The sequence below is a fragment of the Loxodonta africana genome, chromosome 12 (genome assembly GCF_030014295.1).
Source record: "Loxodonta africana isolate mLoxAfr1 chromosome 12, mLoxAfr1.hap2, whole genome shotgun sequence".
NCBI lineage: Eukaryota > Metazoa > Chordata > Mammalia > Proboscidea > Elephantidae > Loxodonta > Loxodonta africana.
In genome coordinates, this window is record NC_087353.1 from 12,762,702 (window position 1) to 12,787,548 (window position 24,847).

The following is a 24,847-nucleotide window of genomic DNA, read 5'->3' on the forward strand; positions in this document are numbered from 1 at the left end:
TGGTCCAAGTACAAGTGCTTGTTAAACACTTCCTGAGGCAGCCATTCGGTTGTTAGGTAATTTTGAGTAATATAAGGTATTCATAGCATTGAACTAAAATCCCTTAAAAAAAAAAAAAACCATGGAGAACAAGACTAGTCACTCTCTCACATATTTCACTTAAAACACTTCCTTTCTGCCCAGAGGATGTTTATCTTGTATTTGGAGAGAGTTTTTATATTTCACCTAAGTTTTTTCTTCTCTAAGCCAAACCAAACACCCTAGTCTTTTAAACTATTAGTTGAATTACCTGATTTTTAGTCACTTACCTTTGAACGTATATAACCCAAAACCTGTTGCCATCGAGTCGATTCCAACTCATAGTGATCCTATAGGATGAATAGAACTACCCCATAGAGTTTCCAAGGAGCGGCCAGTGGATTTGAGCTGCTGACCTTTTGGTTAACAGGCAAGCTCTTAACCACTTATATGAATTCCTCCTTAAGTGTGGCCTCCATCACTGAATATGGGCTCACGATTAGGACAGAGTGGAGCATATTTATCCTCTCCAGTGTATAGTGTATGGTTCTATACACAGTACTTTCCAAGTGCAGTTGAAGATGGTATTTTATTTGTTTCTTGTGAACTTTCCATTCTGTTGCTGAATGTAGAGCTTCCTTTTTATTAATCCCACTGTATTAGTGTCCTATTGCTGCTATAACAGATTACCATAAACTTACTAGCTTAAAACAACACAAATTTATTATCTTGTTATCTTCCAGCCCTCATTTTGCAGGTCAGAAGTTCCATACAGGTCGTGCTGGGGTAAAATTTAAGGTGTTAGCAGGGCTGTGTTCCTTTCTGGATTTTCTAGAGGAGAATCCACTTCCTTGAGTGTTTTAGCTTCTAGAACCCTCCCACAGTTCTTGGCTCATGTTCTTCTTCCCCACCTTCAAAGCCAACAGCATTGCATCTTCCTTTACTTTTCTTCCGCTGTCACATCTCTCTCTGACTCTCCTCTTGTCCCCCCCCCGCCCCTTTTCCACTTTTATGGACCTTTGTGATTGCATGGGGCTCATTGGGTAATCTAGAATGAGTTCCCTATTTTAAGGTCAGCTGATTAACAATTTTAATTCCATATGCAACCTTATTTCCCCCTTTGCATTTTTCTATGTAACCTAACATATTCACAGCTTCTTGGAATTAGGATGAGACATCTTTTGGGAGGGTGGGAGTGGACGGAGAATTATTCTGTTGCTATACCCACTGAGTCTTATATGTGCAAAACATAACTTCTTTATTTATAATCATATAATTTGATTTGTTGGACACAAGTGGAAGGACTTCTATTTATTTCTGATACATTTTATTTTATGAATTTTAGGCATTACCTCTGTTGCACTCTTTCCACTCCCATTGCTTCAGTCTTTCATAGCCTGAACCTGTCTTCCAATATACTGGCTCACCTTTTATGCCTCAGCTTTTGAAATACATGCCGTAACTTCATTTGGAAGTGTACTCCAAATGTAGAATGTACTTCTGATTAAATACCAATTCAATTTCAAAATATTACTACAGCTAAAATGAGCATAAAATTTGTTCAGCCATACAAGGTCAGAGTTCTACTGCTAACCAAAAGGTCAGCAGTTTGAATTCACCAGCTACTCCTTAGAAACCCTATGGTGCCGTTCTACTCTGTCTTACACGGTCACTACGAGTAAAAATTGACTCGGGTTTGGTTTTTTTATGGGTCGTCTAATCAACTTGATGGCAGTGAGCTATGAGAAGTCTGGCTTTTGTTTTTGTAATGAAAAACAAAAAACCTATTGCTGTCAAATCAGTTTCAACTCATAGCGACCCTATAAGACAGAGAAAAACTACTCCATAGGGTTTCCAAGGAGTGGCTGGTGGTTTTGAACTGCCCAACTTTTGGTTAGCAGTTGAGCTGTTAACCACTGCGTCACCAGGGCTCCTTTGATAATTGGAACTAGTGAAAATCATTGAGATACACACTTGGAGTTTTTAATAAAAGGAAACAAAGAAAGTTGCATAAAATAATTGGGGTTATATTTTAAGAAGAGTTTTCCGGCTGTAGGTCATCATTATAATTACGTGCAGTCAGTTAGCTTTGAAGAGGGGGAGTGGAGGTAAGTTGGAGACTTCTCTCTCTTCTAGGGCTTGTCTCTATACTATAGTACTGATTCTGAGTAGAATATGGCTGGAAAGAGGATGCCTTTTAAGAAAATCCTTCTCTTTTATAAATACTCATGGGGACTTGTTCCAGCTCTCTTTCTGCTGGACCCAGCTTTAGTCTTTGTCTGCTGAGGGTCTGTGGAAGGGAATGCAGACCCCTGTAGAGCTGAAAGTTGCCTGGGAGGTCATTTTGTTCAACCTCCTTGTATTACACATGAGGGAAGTGAGACCTGAATAATTGTGAGGTCACTAACATTTTACATCAAGATCTATAACTAAACTTAAGTTTTTAGACTCCCATTCTGTGCTCTATCTACATGTGGAAGAGCTATTAAACAAGTGACTATTTGCAGAGAAGGAGGATGATGGAGATCAATTTATTGGTAAATAACCTGGGCTAATGAAAAAAAATTTTTTTTTTTTTTTTTAATGAAAACAGACTGGCCTCATGGATCATAAAAGTTTACATCAAGAGGGCCCATTGAAACTTGAATGAGGAAAGTATAGGGAAAGGCACTGACATATATGGAGCACATATTATGTGTTTGGTGCTATGCTAAGTATTTTATTTATATTCTTTCTTTTCATCCTCATATAAGGATTACCCCTATGATAGTAAGTATCAGTGTTCTAAGTTTGAGTTAAGTGAGACTCAGAGCATAAGTTACTTTTCCAAGATCACACTGCTAGAAAGTAGGTTTCAAATCGAGGTCTGTCTCACTCCAAAGCTTTTATTATTCCTATTAGTACATGAGTTTGCCTTCCCAGAGGCAACAATAGTACTTCACATAATGTGTAATAAATTTGTGGACCCAATTACTTCAGGAGTTTATATGGGCATGATTTGAATGAACTTACAAAATCTTTCTAAGGAATACTGAGAGTTTCCTTTCTTTTAATGGTGAGCAAACAGCACAAACAGATCAGCTCATGGGCTGTTCTTGAGGTCTCTCATTCTCTTATTTTGAATTATTAAAAAGACTTTCATCCTATTTATTGCCAAAAAAGATTTAAGATGATTTGCAATTAAGAAATACTGATAAAAGAAAATTGAAAATCTTAAAAGAAGAATAAAAATATAAAAACACAGGCAATTAATTAGAAAATCAGAAAGATGGAAAATTAGGGTTTTGTTGCCAAAATAACATTCTAGAGGAAGCCTTCATAGACTGGACCATGGATTTCATCTCCTATGGAAAACTTCAAATTCTCTGCTTTATAGTTTTGGATTTGTCTTCAGGTTTCATCATTTTGAAATATTCAGGTGTCTAGCAGGTGAAAAGAAGTAACATTGACTGGATGTCTGGAGACGGGGGCTTTAATCCCACAAACATTAACACACTGTGTGGTCGTGCAGCTCACTTATTTGAGACCTTGTCTGAGTCTCATTTTTTCATGTGTAATATAAAAGATAAGGGCAATATCACTGGTTTTTAACCTTAAAAAAAAAAATTAGATAACTTTACAGGGGAGAAATCTGGCAGGCACCCCCTACTCAAGTGATCAAGGTTAATATCATCAGCGATAAAAGTAATGTTGATATCATGTACCTCTTGATGTGATGACATGAGAAGGAGCACTTCATCTGTCTGGTATTTTTCCGCTAAATCCATAACTCCAATTTTTTCATGAAAAAATATCAGCTGCACCCAAATAGAGAGACATTCTACAAATATCCATGTCATGAAAAAAAGAAAGACTGAGAAACTGTCACAGTCTGGAGAAGACTAAGAAACACGATGACTGAAAATAATATGCTGTCCCAGACCATCAACTGGTCATATGCAAGTTCCTGCTGAAGAAAATTAAAACAAGTCCACGAGAGCCAAAGTATGACCTTGAGTATATCGTACCTGAATTTAGAGACCATTTCAAGAATAGCTTTGATGCATTGGGCACTAATGACCAAAAACCATGTGAGTTGTGGATGACATCAAGAACATTACACATGAAGAGAGCAAAAGGTCATTACAAAAGAAAAGGCCAAAAGGATGTCAGAAGAGACCCTGAAATTTGCTCTTGAACATAAAGTAGCTGAAGCAAATGGAAGAAATGAGGAAGTAAAAGAGCCGAACAGAAGATTTTGAAGGGCAGCTGAAGACGATAAAGTATTATAATAAAACGTGCAAAGACTGGAGTTAGAAAACCAAAAGGGAAGAACATCCTTGGCATTTCTTGAACTAAAAAAACTGAAGAAAAAAATTCAAGCCTCGAGTTGCAATATTGAAAGATTCTATGGGCAAAAAAATTGAATGATCCAGGAAGCTTCAAAAGAAAATGGAAGGAATACACAGTCACTATAGCAAAAAGAATTAGTTGACATTCAGCCATTTCAGGAAGTAGCATATGATTAAGAACCGATGGTATTGAAGGAAGAAATCTGAGCTACACTGAAGGCATTGGCAAAAAAGCAAAGTCCAGTAATTGACAGAATACCAATTGAGATGTTACAACAAACAAATGCAATGCTGGAAGTGCTCGCTAGTCTTTGCCAAGAATTTGGAAGACAACTACCTGGCCAATCAACTGGAAGAGATCCCTATTTGTGCCTATTTCAAAGAAAAGTGATTCGACAGAATGTGGAAATTATCTCAAGTAAAATTTCGCTGGAGATAAAAAAAACCAAAAAAAACAAAAAAGAACCAAGAAACAGTTGTAGCAGTACATGAACAGGGGCTGCCAGAAATTCAAGCCAGATTCAGAAGAGGACATGGAGCGATGGATATCATTGCTGATGTCAGATAAATCTTGGCTGAAAGCAGAGAATACCAGAAACATATTTACTATGCAAAGGTATTCCAGTGTGTGGATCATAAAAAATTGTGGATAACATTGCAAAGTATGGGAATTCCAGAACACTTAAGTGTGCTCATGAGGAACCTGTACGTAGACCAAGAGGCAGTTATTTGACCAGAACAAGGGAATACTGTGTGGTTTAAAGTCAGGAAAGGTGTGTTGTGTCAGGGTTGTATTCTTTCACCATACTTATTCAGTCTGTATGCTAAGCAAATAATCCAAGAAGCTGGACTATTTGAAGAAGAATGGGGCATCAGAATTGGAGGAAGACTCATTAACAACCTGCATTATACAGATTACATGACCTTGCTTGCTGAAAGGGAAGAGAGCTTGAAGCACTTACTAATGAAGATCAAAGACCACAGCCTTCAGTATGGATTACACCTCAACATAAAACAAAAACAAAAAAACCCCCAAACCCATTGCCACCAAGTTGGTTACAATTCATAATGACCCTACAGAACAGAGTGGAACTGCCACAGTAGGGTTTCCATGGAGTGACTGGTGGATTCGAACTGCCAACCTTTTGGTTAGCAGCCATAGCTCTTAACCACTGCACCACCATGGCTCCCAACATAAAGAAAACAAAAATCCTCACAACAGGACGAATAAGCAACATCATGATAAATGGGGAAAATATTGAAGTTGTCAAAGGTTTCATTTTACCTGAATCCACAATCAACGCCCATGGAAGCAGCAGTCAGTAAATCAAAGGATGTATTGCATTGGGTAAATCTACTGAAAAAGACCCTTTTAAGGTGTTAAAAGGCAAGGATGTCACTTTGAGGACTAAGGTGTACCTGATCCAAGCCATGGTATTTTCAGTCACCTCATATTCACGCAGAAACTGGATAATGAATAAGTAAGACTGAAGAAGAATTGATGCATTTGAATTATGTTGTTGATGAAGAATGTTGAATATACCACGGACAGCTCAAAGAACAAACAAATTTGTCTTGGAAGAAGTACAACCAGAATGCTCCTTAGAAGCATATTTTGGGCATGGTATCAGGTGACACCAGTCCCTGGAGAAGGACATTATGCTTGGTAAAATAGAGGGGTCAGCAAAAAAGAGGAAGACCCTTAACCAGGTGGATTGACACAGTGGCTGCAACAATGGGCTCAAACATAGCAATGATTGTGAGAATGTTGCAGGACTGGGTAGTGTTTTGTTCTTTTGTACACAGGGTTGCTATGAGTTGGAACTGGCTTGATGGCACCTAACAACACAAACATCCCAGACTGGATCCTAGAAAAGAAGAAGGACATTATTTAAGAAACTAGTGACATAATAAAATCTATTAAGAAAACATTCTGCATCCCACTTTGAAGAGTGGCATCTGGGGTCTTAAACGCTAGCAAGCAGCCATCTTAGATGCATCTATTGGTCTCAACCCACCTGGGTCAAAGGAGAATGAAAACCACCAAAGACACAAGGTAATTATGAGCCCAAGAGACAGAAAGGGCCACATAAACCAGAGACTACATCATCCTGAGACCAGAAGAGCTAGATGGTGCCCAGCTACAACAGATGACTGCCCTGACAGCGAACACAATAAAGAACCCCTGAGGGAGCAGGAGAGCAGTGGGATGTGGACCCCAAATTCTCATATGAAGACCAGACTTAATGGTCTGACTGAGACTAGAAGGACCTCGGTGGTCCTGGCCCCCAGACCTTCTGTTGCCCCAGGACAGGAACCATTCCCGAAGCCAACTCTTCAGACATGGATTGGACTGGACAATGGGTTGGAGAGGGATGCTGGTGAGAAGTGAGCTTCTTGGATCAGTTGGTCACTTGAGACTATGTTGGCATCTCCTGCCCTGGAGGGGAGATGAGAGGGTAGAGAGGGTTAGAAGCTGGAGAAATGGACACGAAAAGAGAGTGTGGAGGGAGAGAGTGGGCTGTCTCATTAGGGGGAGAGTAATTGGGAGTATGTAGCAAGGTGTATATAAGTTTTTATGTGAGAGACTGACTTGATTTGTAAACTTTCACTTAAAGCACATTAAAAATAAAAATAAAAAAGAAACTAGTGAAATCCAGATAAAGTCTGTAGTTAATTAATAGTACTGTACATATTTTAAGGAACCCTGGTGGTACAGTGGTTAAGCACTCAGCTGTTCATGAAATGTCAGCAATTCGAACCCACTGGCCACTCTGTGGGAGAAAAGATGTGGAAATCTGCTTCCATAAAGCTTTACAGCCTTAGAAACCCCTTGGAGCAGTTCTATTCTGTCATACAGCATTGCTATGAGTAGGAATCGACTCAGCAGCAATGAGTTTGGGTTTGGAATGTATGTTAATTGGTTAGTTTTGGTAAGTGGAGTCTTTGGTGCAAATGGTTATGTGCTCAACTACTAGCTGAAGGTTGGCAGTTCAAACCAACCCAGAGGTACCTTGGAGACAGGACTGGCAATCTGCTTCTGAGAGATTGTAGCCTTGAAAACCCTATGAAGCAGTTCTACTCTGCACATTTGGGGTCGCCATAGGCCAGAATCCGCTTGACTGCAACTAACAACAACTATATATATGTAAGACGTTCATATAAGGGAAAGATGGGTGACGAGTAGATGGAAACTCTCTGTACTACCTTTGCAACTTTTCTGTTAGTCTAAAATTATTTAAATAAAAGTTTAAGAAAGCACCAAAACTCCTTTTTCTTCAAGTGGGATATCATGAAGAATTCCAATCTATTAAGCAGAGAAAAGGGGAATTGCATGGCATGGTTGAAGAAGATATGGGTAGGTTGATGACTACAAATTCGACCTTCCCTTTTCACCTTATTGGCTTTTTCCCACTGGTCTACAGGGAAACCTCAGGAACATTAGGGCTCCACATAACAAAGTGTGAACACAAATGTGTCGGCTGAGCTCCTGAGGGCTTTTTCAGCTCTAAAAGAGTATAGTTCTAGGTTTGCTGAGGAGTGTTTTTAGTGAAATAATAGAACTCAAACAATTGAGACTCAACCAAGCTATCAAATTTTGCTAAGAGATCAAAGTAAGAATTGAACATTGAATTTGACAATATAGAAGTCGTGCATAACCTTGGTAGATTATTCCCATAGAAAGATGACTATTAGAGGAGTTGGTGTAAAGAATGAAAGGAGTACGAATAGAGACATCCAGAATAGGCAATATAGACAAATGAGATAACATGGTTTACTTATTAAATAGGCAAATATTTTAAAGAAATTTATTTATCCTACAAATATTTTCTGATTGTCTCATGTGTGCCAGCTACTGTTTCAGGGTCTGGGATAAAGTCACAGTTGCTGCCTTAACGGAGCTTGTTCTTTAAGGAGACTGACAATAAACACACACACACACACACTATGTTAGGTGGTAATGGCAGTAAGGTCAGGGAAAATAATTAAAGTGAAATAATGGAGTTAGAATGCCCCTGTATTTATTTGGGATTGGGATATGTACCACTTTATATAGAGTCAACCTCTCTGATTAGATGATTTTGGAACAGAGACCTGAAGTAAATGAGGGAATGAACATGCAGATATTTAGGAGCAAGTGGTCCAAGCAGAGAGAATACTAAGTTCAAAAGCTCTGAGGCAGGAGAATGCATAAAAGGTTTAGAGGAATGCAAGGAATCCATTTTGGGTGGGGATGAGTGGGCAAGGGGGAAAGTAGTAGATGAGTTTAGAGAGGTAGCAGGTGGCAGAACATGAAGGGTTTTGTTGGACACAACCAAAAGGCTGGCAGTTCGAACCCACCAGGCACTCTTTGGAAACCCTATGAGACAGTTCTACCCTGCCCTTTAGGGTCACTATGAGTCAAAATCGACTCAACAGTAATGGGTTTTGGTTTTTAAGATAGAAAGCTACTGGAGGGTTTTGAGCACAGTATTGATATTATATGACTTCTTTTTAGATGAATCACTCTGCTGTATACAGAAGAAATAGTAGAGGATCAGAGAAACCAGTTAGAGCGCTGCAACCATCTTAGGGAGGGATGATGGTGGCTTGGATGAGAATAATAGTGGTGTAGATGGTGATTAGACTCTAGAGATATTTTGAAAGTAGAACCAATAGTATTTATTTACTGATGGATTTGATGTGGGATATGAGAGAGAGGAGCCAACGATGAGTTCATATTTGACCTAAGCAATTAAAAGAATGGTGTGTCAATATGCTGTGATGGTGAAGGCAATAAAGAATCAGTTTGGGAGGAAGATGATGAATTCAGTTTTAGGCTTGTTAAGTGAAAATATCACGTAGGCAGTTGCCTACCATGAGCCTTAAGTTTTTGTGTGGGTGTGAATAGGGCTTGTGTATACATTTGGGAATTGTCAGAGCTTAGAAACTATTCAAAGCCATGGAACCGAAGAAGATAATCTTGGGGGTGGATGTAAACAGAGAAGCTATGAGTCCTGGATGCTACAATTTTAGAAGTCAGAAAGATGAGGGAGAACCAGTCGAGAAAACTGAGACTGAGAAAAAAGAAAGAAACCAAGAGGCAGGTGGAGAGAAAAAGGGAGAGATCGATTCCAGAAACCAAGTAAATAAAATGAAAAAGGAGAAGATGATCAATTGAGTCGAATTTTGCTGATAGAAAGGAAAGTGAGAGCTGAAAATTGACAATTGGATTAGACAACTGGAAGTCATTTTCAACCTTAACAGTAGATTATTCCTGCAGAAAAATGAATATTAAACGTGATAGGAGTTGGTCTAAAGAATGGAAGGAGTGGAAACAGGCATTCAGCACAGGTATCTTTTTCTACGAGTTATGTTGTAAAATGCAGCGTAAATTGGGGCAGTAGCCATGGATGGATGGATGGTCAAAATTAAATTCTTTTTTAAAAGTAGTGGACATTACAGCATGTTTGTTCTTTTCTAATGGAGAACAAACTGTTGATACAGAAATGAGAGAGGGAATAATTGCTGGGTGGATGCAGTTTATGGAAACCCTGGTGGTTTAGTGGTTAAGAGCTACGGCTACCCAAAAGGTTGGCAGTTTGAATTCACAGGCCACTCTTTGGAAACTCTGTGGGGCAGTTCTACTCTGTCCTATAGGTCGCTATGAGTTGGAATAGGCTCAACAGCAATGGTTTTTTTTGGGGGGGGGGCATGCGGTTGAGTAGGTGAGAGATGTGAAATGAGTGTGTAAGTGGGAGAGAGAGCTCTATTTAAGAACAGTTCATTCAGAGTAACATAAAAGATGGCAGACTATATGGATACAGGTGCTGGAAGTTTGAGAAATGTGGTGGTGGGCACATGAGGAGGCTTTTTCTGATAGCTTTTATTTTCTCACCCAGAAGCAATGTCATAGCTTTGAATGCAGAGAGGGGAGGTCAACTTTTGAAGAGGAAAAAAAGTGTGACATAGTTGCTGAGGAGAGAGGGATACTGAATGGACCAGGGAAATGTATTAGGATTATGTCCTGGCACGAAGGAACCACTGGAAGTTAGAGACGATGAATCAAAGATTATGTATCATGATGGACCACGGTATCTAAGGTGGTTAAAGAAGGAAGTGCACGTAAGATAGGCGAGGGACGGCAAAATTATGATAGGTCGATGGACTGGAGTTGCTGATGAGACTTAAGATTTATCAACGTTTGAACTTTAGAGGGAGAGAGCTATAAAGACTGTAGGGTGAAATCCAGATATTTAGGGGGAGTGTTAGAATTCTTGGCAATACCGAGGTCTAGGGTATAATCATGGGAGTAGGGTAGAGAACAAGGTCATTGGATGTGATGAATTAAAGGAAGTGTGAAGCCACGATTGGAAGGTTTGTATTAAGTGGCTATTGAGAACCCCAAGAATTATGACAGGAGTCATGTTGTAGAGAGAGACAGGGGACCATCTGCTAAGACGTTCAAACAGTACAGGGGAATAACTGGAAGGTCTATAGATAACTTCTCCAAGGAAGAGTAGTGGGTGGTAGGGTCTGACGACATGATCTTCAAAGGGGCTGAAGGGTTTTAGGAAAGAAGAAGGGATATAGATCTGGAAATTGCAATGAGGAGCAAGGATGATACCAGCCCACTTCCATGCCCAGTGACATAAGCATGTACAAAACCCTTGAGAGGGTTACTGAGGAAACAGTGTCCTGGGGGAATGTGACTTGCTTAACTGTATCTGTAGGACACTTTGAAGTACACCTTTAAAGTCTGGAAAACGTATAGTCTTTGAACCAGCAATCAACAGATAAAAGTTTTTCCAAGGCTATATAATCAGAGATAAGTTCTCATGTCCTATTGCTGGACGTCATTTAGGTAACAATTTGACATAACGTGTAGTGGGTTTATGATTTATTTTTCTTCCTTTTCTTGTGCTTTATTCTGTTCTCCATATTTTCTATCACAAGCATGTTTGAAATCAGAAAATAAAAATGTTACTTTAAGAATAAAAAAATCTAATTGGTTGCAGGACAGCTCATTTGATGAACCTGTAATTCTAGGCCCACAGTTGGAAGAGGAAATCCTCCAAGCCATTATCAGAGATTTTGTGAATTCAAACTACTTTCTGATTTAACTTGTGACCCTCTATAAGGACTCTGTAAACATCTTTGCCGATGTATTTAAAAATGTTCTAGCCCACAGAGAAATCCGTGACCTAAGTAATAGTTACCAAACACAAAGATCGAATGCTATCTAGCTTTGGGTTTCTAACTTTTCACAAACTAATTATACCTTAAACCAAAACATGGGATTTTTTTTCACCAGTTTGAGCATGACTCCTTAATTCCTAACTAGCAGCTACCGTATGTCCTGGCAGTCACAAAATAAGTGAAAATGAAAACTCAGTTTTCAACCAAGTGTGGAATACAGTATTTCCATGATGTTCAAATCACATTACACTTTAAAATGTGCAATTGATGGGATTCTTCGTGGACAAAAGTAGTGGTTTTTCTGACCTCATCCAGCTGTTGCTGGTAAATCTGATTCTTGGTGGCCTCTGACCTCACACAATTATAATCAAAACCAGCCTTGTCTTGAAACTTAGTTTTTGTTCTTTTTTTTTTCCTTTGCTCCAATTTTCAGATTCCCCCAGCTGCTGCTGTTGGCAGTTTAATCTTTCCAATCAAGTCTTCTAGCCACTTCTCGAATTTCTTCCTTCAGGACTGTCAGCCCCCCAGCTGCTCTCACACGTCTTTTTCATCTTACTTGCCAAAACGTCAGGATGCACAATAGCTTCAGTCTAGTTATTTGGCTCCTGAGTTCAACTGAAGTGAAATGGTTATTAGCAAAACTATTTCTGTGTTAATTATGTCAATGAAAAATTCGACACACAGATACACTTCAGAACCTGTACCTATGTATCTTAGGACAAGTATTTTCATGTTATGTTTCTGGATTGGTGGACGCTCATACAAACAGTGCAAAACACCTGAATCGCAGCGGAATTATCAGATGAGATGTTCAGTGGGATGGATCTGCAGAGAAGTTTGTTGCATTTGTTTGCCTCATCCTTGTATGTATAAAAAAAATGGGTGTGTTTTTTTCTCTCTCAAGTTTTGATGCAACTTATACACTTGTAGTTCTCGTATTTTAGAGTGAATATTCTAATTTTATTGCTCTTTGCTCTTGGAGTTTTATAAAACAGGTGCTGTGTAAACTGAGCTGGTTGACACGTTCTGGTTGTTCATAGAGCGCACCCGATACCTGCACTTTATGGTTTAGTAGTTTCACTGCAGAGACATTGTTACCCACTGAATCTTGTACGGAGCAAAGAAAAGGCCACCATATGCCATTTACTTCCCACTATAAAACTGCATGAGGAGGGAGTTAAAGAAAAAGCTCAACTAAAATATGCTTTATTCTTTGAGGAAGAAAAATAAGAAGATCAAAATTCTACCAGTCGCCATGTCATCTTAGAAACTACAGTCTGCATGATATTCACATGACCCTTTGTATATATAGTAAAAGCATGGTTATATTTTTACTGAAATGTGCTCTACACTCTCTCTATACTAATTAACAGGGTTAAAAAAAAAAAAATTAACAGGGTTACAACCCCAGTAATTGTTTTAGCTGTAGGTCTTACTTTGAAATCTCATGGTATGTAAAACTTTTGGCCTGCTTATTAATATCTGGATTTTTTTTTTTTAAAACAGCTTTCAAGAACTTCAGCAAGAATAAAAAAATGGTTGCAATTCCTGGTAAGAGAGCACTTGTATATTATCATTTATGGGGCACTCGTATATGCTATAATACAAGCGACAGTTATGTGCTCAATATTTGTCCATCTGTAAGTAGCCCCTTTGAAAAATATTAGCAATAGCTTCATTTTCTTCATTGCCTACCAACCTTTTCCCCTTCAGGCAGTCATCCGTGGGTATTACTGGGCTTTTGAACACACTACACTTTCATGACTATGCTTCAGTCCCCTATGCCATGTTTTGTGTGTACCATTTTCCAGCCAGTTGACAAAGGAAGATTTTGACGTGCCATATGGTGGCACTATCTGTCAGTCAGCAGTTCAGTTTAGGCAGATTTTCTTTGTTCAGTTATGCCATAATTTTAGTCTTTCACTGCCTTTGCCCCTATAATATTATAAAAAAGGAGTGAAGAGAAAAATAAAGCTGCTGAAACTTGTGATAAGAAGTATAGGTTTCAGACAAGAGACTTTGGACAAGTATGAAAATCTTTACGTTCACTGCAAGTGGTCAATCTTTAGGCACTGGTAGATGCTCATTGGACTGTAGGTTCAGTTCTGAAAAGAAGCAATATAGAACATGTAATAGTGCTAGAAATAGTTCATTGAAGGTTGTGTTTAAAATGCAAGGTGAATTCAGGGATATTCTAAGATGTATAGTTTATATATGTTAAAATGTGTGCCATCTATTTTATATGCTATTTTAATATATAATATATATAATTCTATCTTTAATTTTGTACATTCTAACTTAATATGTTTTTAGGAATGTTTTATGCATGAAACTAAAGAACCTCTGGTTCATTTATTACTTATTCCTCTATTCTTTCATTTATCAAATATTTCCTGAGTACCTTCTCTGTACTAGACTAAAGTGGGCACTGGAGAAACAAAGATGAGTAAGAGACACTCTCTGCCCTCAAGTTGCTCCCAGTCTAGTGGGGGAGACAGACTTCACGGAGAGTCACACACGCTTGCGCCAGGGGAGCACGTGGCAGGGCACTCAGCAGGCGAGTGAGTGGTGGAGCCATCAGGCAAATGTAGGGAATTTGCAAAGGGCAATTTGTAGCACTTGCAGCCTCTGCCTTTCACTTGGCATATAGTCACATACCTTGTAAATTTTTAGTTTTTCTTCTGTTACCCCTGCCTTTGTATTGTCAATCAAGCTTTTATGTGAAAATGAGTATTATGTATCGGTTTTTACCTTCGGTGTACTTTCCTACACGTGACAAAATTTTCATCTCACCATAATCTATCGTTCCTAAAGATCCATATTATTGTCCCTATTTTTCAAGAATTAAATAAATGAAACCTAGAAAGGGAAGGTGACTCATCCAAGATTATTCTGTGATTAGGTAGAGGAACCAAGACTAACCCTTTATTCATTCAATCATTCTTTAAGAACAAACTATCAAACTGCTAACTGTGTACCAGGTTCTAGACTTAATACTGAGGAAATACATATGAATAAGACTCAGTTTGCTATTTGCAAGAAGCTCATGTCTTCTGGGGCTGGGGACTCAGCTGTATACACAAGAAAGTCAAGTATAATACCATAAGTGATAAAGTACACACTCTGGAAATATATCAAAGGGAGAATGATTGACTCTGGGCCCAGAAGAGAGGCTGCAAAAATTTCTAGAAAATGTTATAAAGGAGAGAATTGTTACAACAAACCATGAAGGATTAGTAGAAATTTACCAGGTAGACACTGAAGAGGCTGCTAGACAAAGCGATCAATATGTGAAAATGCAGGGAGCAATAAAGTGTCATGCGTCTGGGAAGGTGTAAATAGTTTGATGCAGTTGGAACAAAAAGTGAATGTCAGGGAATAGTGTGAGATGAAGATAGAAATACAGATAAGGTTCAGCTCTTGAAGTCCTTTAGATCAGCTAGAGTAGGCTAAGCTAGGCTGTAGTAAAGAGGTCAACTACCAAACTCAGTGGCTTTACGCAATAAATGTTTATTTCTTGATTGCATAAAACCTGTGGTGGACTGGAGGCTTTCCTAGGTGGCTCCTCTCTAAGTGGTTACTCAGGAATTCTTGATCTCATGATGCAACCATCTTCACAGTCTCTGAATTTGCTACAGGAAGGGGAATGAGTGAGAAGAGGAAGTTACATCAGATACTTACACACCTCAGTGCAGAAGTGACACGTCACTTCTATTCACAGTCCATTGGTCCACACTACTCATTTGGCTCCACCTGGATGGAAGAAGACTGGGAAACATAGTTTTTGGCAACTCTACACTATGAAAGGAGCCCTAGTGGCACAGTGGTTAAGAGCTCAGCTGCTAAATGAAAGGTTGGCAGTTCGAATCCACCAGCCGCTCCTTGGAAACCCTATGGGGCAGTTCTACTCTGTCCTATAGGGTTGCTATAAGTCGGAATTGAAACGACGGCAATGGGTGTGCTGGTGCTACACTGTGGGAAAGGAACATAAATAAATCTTTGGTAGTCAGCTAACCATTTCTGCCGTACCCTTGTTTGTCATTCTATGGATTTTGGTCTTTATCCTGTGTTGTGGTCAGGTGCCTTTGAGTCAGTTCTGACTCATAGCAACAGAATGAAACACTGCCCAGTCCTGCGCCATCCTCTTGATCTTGTTATGCTTGAGCCCATTGTTGCAACCACTGTGTGAATCCATCTCATTGAGGGTCTTCCTCTCATTTGCTGATCCTCTACTTTACCAAGCATGATGTCCTTCTCCAGGGACTGGTTCTTCCTGATAACATGTCCAAACTATGTGAGATAAGTCTCACCATCCTCGCTTCTAAGGAGCATTCTGGCTATACTTCTTCCAAGACAGATTTCTTCATTCTTTTGGCAGTCCATGGTATATTCAGCATTCTTTGCCAACTCCATAACTCAAAGGCATCAATTCTTCTCTGGCCTTCCTTATTCATTTTCTACCTTTTGCATGCGTACGAGGCAATTGAAAACACCATGGCTTGTGTCAGGCACACCTTAGTCCTTAAAGTGACATCTTTTTAACATTTTAAAGAGTTTTTTTTGCAGCAGATTTCCTCAATGCAATGCATCATTTGATTTCTTGACTGTTTCTTTCATAAGTATTGATTATGGATCCAAGTAAATGAAATCCTTCACAAATTCAATCTTTTCTCTGATTATCATGATGTTGCTTATTGGTGAATTTGTGTGGATTTTTGTTTTTCTTTATGTTGAGGTATAATCTGTACTGAAGGCTGCACCCTTTATCTTCATCAGTAAGTGCTTCAAACCCTTTTCACTTTCAGTAAGCAAGGCTGTATCATCTGCATAACACAGGTTGTTAATGAGTCTTTCTCCAACCTTGATGCCCCTTTCTTCTTTATGCAGTCCACCTTCTTGGATTATTTGCTCAGCATACAGATTGAATAAGTCTGATGGGGAAAGATATAACCCTGACACACATCTTTCTTGACTTTAAACCATACAGTATCCTCTTGTTCTGTTCAAATGATTGCCATTGATCTATATAGAGGTTCATCGTGAGCAAAATTAAGTGTTCGGGAATTCCCATTCTTTGCAATGTTATCCATAATTTGTTATGATCCACACAGTTGAATGCCTTTGCATAGTCAATAAAACACAGGTAAGCCTGTTTCTGGTATTCTCTGCTTTCGGCCAGGATCCATCTGACATTAGCAGTGGTATCCCTCATTCCACACTCTCTTCTAAGTCCGGCTTGAATTTCTGGCAGTATCCTGTTGATGTACTACTGCAACTGCTTTTGAATGATCTTCAGCAATATTTTACTCACATATGACGTTAATGCTATTGTCTGATAATTTCCACATTCGGTTGGATTATCTTTCTTTGGAATAGACATAAATATGAATCTGTTCCAGTCGGTTGGCCAAGTAGCTGTCTTCCAAATTTCTTGGCATAGACGAGTGAGCACTTCCAGGGCTGCATTCATTTGTTAAAATATCTCAGTTGGTATTCTGTCAATTCCTAGACTTTGTTTTTTGTCATTGCCTTCAGTGCAGCTTGGACTTCTTCCTTTGTTCTTGATCATATGCTACTCCCTGAAATGGTCGAACATTGGCCAATTGTTTTTGGTACAGTGATTCTGTGTATTCCTTCCATTTTCTTTTGATACTTACTGCGTTGTTCAGTGTTCGGCTCATGGAATCCTTTGCTGTTACAACTCGAGGTTTGAGTTTTTTCTTCAGTTCTTTCACCTTGAGAAGTGCTGAGAGTGTTCTTCCCTTTTGGTTTTCTAACTCCAGGTCTTTGCACATGTCATTATAATACTGTGTCTTCTCCAGACACCCTTTGAAATCTTCTGTTCAGCTCCTTTACTTTATCATTTTTTTCCATTCTCTTTAGCTACTCAATGTTCAAGAGCAAGTTTCAGAGTTTTTTCTGACATCCATTTTTGTCTTTTCTTTCTTTCCTGTCTTTTTAAATGACCTCTTGCTTTCTTCATATATGAAGTCATTGATGTCATTCTCCAACTCATCTAATTTTCAGTCATTAGTGTTCAATGTGTCAAACCTGTTCTTGAGACAGACTCTGAATTCAGGTGGGATATGCTCGAGGTTGTACTTTGGCTCTCATAGACTTGTTCTGATTTTCTTTAGCTTCAGCTTGAACTTATATATGAGCTATTGGTGGTCTGTTCTGTAGTTGGCCCCTGGCCTTGTTCTGACTGGTGATATTGAGATTTTCCATCATCTCTTTCCTCAGATGTAGTTGATTTGACTCCTGTGTATTCCATCCAGTGAGGTCTAAGTGTATAGTTGCCATCTATGTTGTTGAAAAAATGTATTTGCTATGAAGAAATTATTGGTCTGTAGAAGTCTATCATGAGATCTCCAGCATAGTTTCTATCACCGAGTCCATATTTTCCAACTACTGATCCTTCTTATTTCCAGCTTTCGAATTCCAATCGCCAGTGATTATTAATGCATAAATCATGGGGATGGTGTGATCAAATTTATGTTTTTTAAAAAATCACCCAGATAGCAGGGGGACAGGGAAAAGTAAGAGTGCTATGGGATATTCACAGTAGTCTAGCTATTGGAAGGTGAAGGAATGGACCCAAGCTATGGGGAATAGATAAGAAGTAACAGATTTCTGGGAGTAGAACAAATTGACCAGAATTGGCCACAAAATTGATATGAGTGGCCAGGGTGAAATTAAGGTTTCTGGATTAGAGTTTGGATATTTCAGTACCTGAAAACAAGAGAAATAACAAGTTGTAGAGGGAAGGTAACATTTAAACATGCTGAGTTTAAAATATGTAAGTTTTGTTACTTGACATCTCTCAGGTAATGTGAAGCCTCTAGCGGGAAGGTAACATTTAAACATGCTGAGTTTAAAATATGTAAGTTTTGTTACTTGACATCTCTCAGGTAATGTGAAGCCTCTAGCTGACGATGTCTTTACACGTTTTATTTGCCAAATGGCATTTATGATTGTAGGAATTGGTGGTATAGTAAATGTGGTTTGGCCAGTGAAAGATTAATAAGTACATGACACTTTTTCTGAGCTCTATAGGTTATTTTTCATGTGTTGGTGTCTATTCTAGAGAACACTGGCTCTGGATTCTTCTGTGCTCTGTTTTCTTTCTTTTAAATTTTACTAAAAGTGCCTTCCCTTCTTCAGTGACTAATAGAAAAATTGAGTCCAATGTTTAAACAACTAAAGCATTATATCAGTTTCATGAATATTTGTAACATATTTTCTGTTCTTCTCTGATACTGTCCTATCCTATTTTTTTTTAACGATTACTTGAGACCATATTTCTAAATGAGAGTAAAAGTGATAATGTATGTAAAAGCATATTGTAACTATAGCATACTATATAAAAATTATTATTTTTTAATATTAGCTTTGTCACTATTAAATCAGTGACATAGCAGCAACATTTGGTATATTTAACTTGGTTTAGCTGGGTATTACATTTATTGGTGATTTTGTTTTATTTTGTTTACTGAAAACAAGAAAAAGAACCATATGACATTCTAGAGGAAAAAAAATCACATGAACTACTAGAAACCCCAATAAAAGTAGAAGCCCAAAGAAAATCACCACTGGAACACCAATTACAAGAAAAGTCATCATCAAGGGAACAAGAACAACTACCTGAGAAACAAGAATCCCTTGGACAACCATCACCAAGACAACCATCTCAAGAACAAATACCTGAGAAGCAGGAATCCTTTGACCAGTCATCACCAAGACAATCATCTCATGAACAAATACCTGAGAAACAGGAATTCCTTGACCAGTCATCACCAAGACAATCATCTCATGAACAAATACCTGAGAAACAGGAATTCCTTGAACAGTCATCACCGAGACAATCATCTCAAGAACAAATACCTGAGAGGCAGGAATCCTTTGACCAGTCATCACCAAGACAATCATCTCATGAACAAATACCTGAGAAACAGGAATTCCTTGACCAGTCATCACCGAGACAATCATCTCATGGACAAATACCTGAGAAGCAGGAATCCTTTGACCAGTCATCACCAAGACAATCATCTCATGAACAAATACCTGAGAAACAGGAATTTCTTGAACAGTCATCGCCGAGACAATCATCTCAAGAACAAATACCTGAGAGGCAGGAATCCTTTGACCAGTCATCACCAAGACAATCATCTCATGAACAAATACCTGAGAAACAGGAATTCCTTGACCAGTCATCACCGAGACAATCATCTCATGGACAAATACCTGAGAAGCAGGAATCCTTTGACCAGTCATCACCAAGACAATCATCTCATGAACAAATACCTGAGAAACAGGAATTTCTTGAACAGTCATCGCCGAGACAATCATCTCAAGAACAAATACCTGAGAAACAGGAATTCCTTGACCAGTCAACACCGAGACAATCATCTCATGAACAAACTCCTGAGAAACAAGAATTCCTTGAACAGTCATCACCAAGACAATCATCTCATGAACAAATATCTGAGAAACAGGAATTCCTTGAACAGTCACTACCAGAGCAACAAGCCCAAGAACAATTACCTGAGAAGCAAGAACCCCTTGAAAAGTCATTGCCAAGACAACCATTTCAAGAACAAGTACCTGAGAAACAGGAATCCCTTGGACAGTTATCCCTGGGGCAGCAAGCCCAAGAAGAGGTACCTGAGGGAGAAAAATCCCCTGAACAGCCATTGGCAAGACAATCACCTCAAGAAAAAATACCCGAGAAACAGGAATTCCTTGAACAGTCGTCACCAAGACAACCATCTCCAGAACAAATATCTGAGAAACAGGAATCCTTTGAACAGTCACTACCAGAGCAACAAGCTCGAGAACAAGTACCTGAGAAGCAAGAACCCCTGGAACAATCATCACCAGAGCAACTGTCTCAAGAACAGATGCCTCAGGAAGAACAAACCCCAGAACAACTACCATGAAACCAAATAATCAACCACTTTTTGAAGAACAACAGTCAGAAGCTAAAAAGGATGATAAGGCAAATGAAAATAAAATTAGGCTTTTTTTTCACATTATGCTGAGGAGGTATGGCAGTAGATTATTAAAAATCTTGAATTCATATTTTGGTTGCCAAAGCATTTTTTTTTTCTTTTTTAAATGATTAAGACTAAACTCATCTGAAATTTCCTCCTCTGTTCCCTTAGAGAGCCCTGGTGCTACAGTGGTTAAGGGCTGGGTTGAACACACCAGCCAAGCCGAGGGAAGAAGATGCGACAGTCTGCTTCTGTAAAGATTTACAGCCTTAGAAACTCTATGGGGCAGTTTTACTCTGTCCGGCAGGGTTGCTATGAGTCGGAATTGACTTGACAGCAGGGGGTGAGTTTGTTCCCTGAATGTAAAGCTGGGAGGGGCGGAGCATGATCAGTGAGGTCTAGTTTATAATTGCCATGTCGCCCAGACTTTCCCTTCCTCTTCAAACACCAACCAATGCCTGGTATGTCAGAGTGACTCAGCCACCTTCAAAATAATTTACAGAGGTATCTGTAATTTAATCTTCTTATTTAAAAGTAAATGAAGGCATCTTAGAACAATCGTACATATTATGGTGTATGTATTTATGTGTGTGTGTGTATATACATGCACATATACTTCATATACACATATGCACTTACATGTACATACATGCATGCCACATATGCCGTGTGTATGTTTGTGTGTCCATGGGTTGGCATATTTTTGATGGTTTAGAAAAAGGACTCTGGAGTCAGACTACAAAGGTCTGGCTTCCCCATTCATTCAGTGTATGAATTAAATCTGCCTTGGCTCACTCATTCATAAATCGGGGCTAACGATAATACCCATCTCATAGGTTGCTGAGATAATTTAAAATGATAATACTTCTTGTAAAGCATTTAGAACAGTACTGGGCTCACAGAAAGCACTAAAAAATGTTATCTTTTACTGTTACTTTGGTTCTTGTCTATTTTGTTCTTACGTGAAGGAAGACGAACCAGTTAGCCTACCCAGAGCCTCTGCTAAGATGATTACTGCATTTGAGTCTATGGTTTACTCTGCACTTCTTGATTGTCAGAACAAAAATGGAAACACTACAGGTTTTAACGATTGTCAGAGGCTAGTTAAAGATCAAATCGGTGCTTCACCACCTTTTTTTTTTTTTTTTAACTTTGTTATAGTAATCTTTAATTTCAAATGAAAATGTAATTGTGCAATAGTTATCAGGAAAGTTGAATGCGATATGAAGTATGTAGGCTTGGGAGTAATTTTCAAATCTGTAACACATACCAAAGACATCTTATATGATTTACACAGTTGTCCAAGCAAACACAAGAAAACATTGGTTCAGTTCCTATAAACAATCAAAAGGAGGGCAAAAAAAAAAAAAAAAAAAACCTATCTTAATCAGATTTTGAACAGCAGCTTTTCAACATCACAAAATAAAGATGACTAGATCTTCCTATTCTAAAACAGTTCTTTTTAGTCCATAAGGCTTTGAATAATCTCGTTAAATTCGTTGTTCAACTGCCAAAGCTCAGCGCTAGTGCAACAGACCCGTGGTGTAGCGTTCTAAAAAGTCAGCCACAGAGGTAGCAGGAACATAATATAGTAGTTTTGTTGTTATTTCCAGAATCTATAAAACCCCATGGCTGTTTTGAGGCGAGTAAACCCTGAGGCTGTCAGATAGCAAATTGTCTCCAGCCTGTTAGACTCCATCAGTGTTTTTAAGGAAGCAATTTCAGCATCAATTTTATTACTGGTCTCTGAAACAAGTCTTCTGGTTTGGATATCCTTTTCAGTATATCCTATGGTCACTTCCATAAGTTTCCTTCTTTGATTTGTAAACATATCTGTGGCTCTGCTCCTTTCTAGGTTAATGTTCAGTTTATTATCTGCTCTGATTCGACTGGTTTCATTGATCAGTGGCTGTTTAACTTGGTCTAATTCAATTTTCCTTTTCTCGTTCTCTGTTCTCAGATTCGCAAATTCGCTTTTCTTTAGGATGACCATTTTTTTCTTGATGGAGTCCAAATGAGCCATTAGCTGTTGTACTGTTATTTCCTGTTGAGCTTGAGTGACCATTTCCTTGTGGATAGTATCCAGGCTGACATACGATAAACTGCTTAAGGCTGATACAAATCGTTTCTGCTTGTGCTTTGTCAAACCCATGAGTTTCCAAGTCCTAGACTAATGCGTGGGTATCAAAAGTTAATTTCCTTTGCTCTTAAAGAAGTTATGTCTGCTTGCATGACATCATATCCTTCCTTGATTGTGGTGGTTAGGAGGTCTCTCTACAGGGCCGGCTGTGGTTGGGTGATGGGGGGGTAGAAATCCAGTAGCTCCTGCTGCCCTCGCAGCGTAGGAACCGCGAAGCCCAGTGACTCCTCATGTCCGCAGTTCCCCTGTTGATAGAAGGAGGCCACCATCTGTTAATTAGCTACACAGTGTTGCATATGAAAGGATAAAGAAAAGCTATTCTTTCACGATATTTATGGTTTCTTAATTTATTGTTATGGACCCCTGGTGGCACAGTGGTTAAGAGCTTGACTGCCAACCAAAAGGTCAGCAGTTCGAATGCACCAGCCACTCCTTGGAAACTCTATGGGGCAGTTCTAGTTTGTCCTATAGGGTCACTATGAGCTGGAATGGACTGGACAGCATTGAATTGTTTTTTTAAATTTATTGTTAGACTTGACTCTAGCATTTGTTAAAATTTAAGGAAATACATAATCAAGTGTAGACCATCTCCATCATCATTAGCTTTATTTAGGTAATTAATTCTGGTAGAGAATCCAAGGAACCCTGGCAATGCAGCGGTTAAGCACTTGGCTGCTAACCAAAAGGCCTGTGGTTAGAACTCACAAGTCACTCTGTGGGAGAAAGATGTGGCAGTCTGCTTCTGTAAAGATTACAGCCTTGGAAACCCTGTGGGGTAGTTCTACTCTGTCCTGTAGGGTTGCTATGAGTCTGAATGGACTCGTCGGCAACAGGTTTGGTTTTCTGGTTTTGGTAGACAGTCTAACTATTTTGATTTAGCCACACGCTTAGTACATATTTTGATTTTTGAAATAGAACTTTACAAATGCACCTTCCATTCCTTCTTGTCTGTGAGTTCACTTCTGCTTATCCTAGTGCCTACAGTTTAGACTAGCATGTGACTGTGGAAAGAGAATGGATTAGGGGTAAGAGAAGCAGGGTTCTAGTCCAGATTCTACCTTTTGTTTGCCATATAGTCTTGAGCAGTTTACTCATCCTCACTGTAAATTAGCTTCCTCTTCTAAAAAATGAGAATGATAATAGAATCACAGACCATTGGAACAGGAAGCAAATTTGGAGATCATGAAGTTGACAGCAGAGATTTTACACTTGACCAATAGGGAGTCATATAGCTTGCCTGAAGTCACATGTGACCTATGGCTTGTAGATAGCACAGGGAAGGAACTTGAACTCATGCTTTTTCTTTTTCCTCCCTCTCTCTGTCTCTCTTTCTTTCTTCCTTTATAAAAAAATTTATTCTGTATTCACTATAATATTCATCCTGCCTTCGTATAAGGTTGTTGTGTGAATCAATGAAATAAAAACTTAAGCACTCTGAAATTCATAGTACTCTGGTGTCTTGTGTGTTGCTGTGATGCTGGAAGCTATGTCACCAGTATATCAAATACCAGCAGTATCACCTATGGTGGACAGGCTTCAGTGGAATTTCCAGACTGGGATAGACGGGGAAGAAAGGCCTGGAGATGTACTTCCAAAAGCCAACCAATGAAATTCCTGTAGATCAAAACAGAATGTTGTCTGATAGGCTGCTGGAACATGAGCCCAAACATACCAATGATCATGAAGTTGGTGCAGGTCTGGTCAGTGTTTCATTCTCTTCTACATAAGGACGCCAGGAGTCGGAGCCAAATCCATGGCAAGTTATAATACTGGTGTAAGGTAGATTCATTTTATTTCAATGGATTTGTGAATAGTGGTTTATTTTAAGATACTGCATCTGTATGACATCCATGTCTGGAACCAGTTTTATCACAAAAAGAAAAACAAAACGTAAAACCTCATGATCCAGAGTGGCCTGGGAGTCAGGTGGATGGATTCAATAACTCTTCAAGAGAGTTATTCAGTCTAGAACAAAAAATGGAGGTTCAAACAATATCGTGGAGTCCTGGCACGTTTAACATTGGGGGTGGTGTGGTTAGAGGGGGTAGAAGGAGGAAGGGGCCGAAGGGACATTTACGGATAAGCTGAAACAAAATGATGACCAACACTGAAAAAAAGTTAATTTCAGAATAAATCCTTGAAGTTGTTTTTGCCTTGATTGCCTGCTTGGCAGTGGAGTGTTGTCT

At 39.0% G+C, this 24,847-nt stretch overlaps 1 protein-coding gene across 1 annotated transcript; it reads right to left on the minus strand.

The window, feature by feature from the left end:
• Positions 1 to 22,028: 22,028 nt before the first annotated feature.
• LOC100656304 (coiled-coil domain-containing protein 90B, mitochondrial-like) lies at positions 22,029 to 22,773 on the minus strand. The gene has a single exon (XM_064294905.1). The coding sequence runs from the start codon at positions 22,671 to 22,673 to the stop codon at positions 22,125 to 22,127; it is 549 nt and encodes a 182-aa protein (XP_064150975.1). The 5' UTR covers positions 22,674 to 22,773; the 3' UTR covers positions 22,029 to 22,124.
• Positions 22,774 to 24,847: the final 2,074 nt, after the last annotated feature.

Excerpts from the sequence above, each read along its gene's own strand:
- LOC100656304 (XM_064294905.1), bottom strand. The coding sequence starts at position 22,673 with ATGGGTTTGACAAAGCACAAGCAGAAACGATTTGTATCAGCCTTAAGC.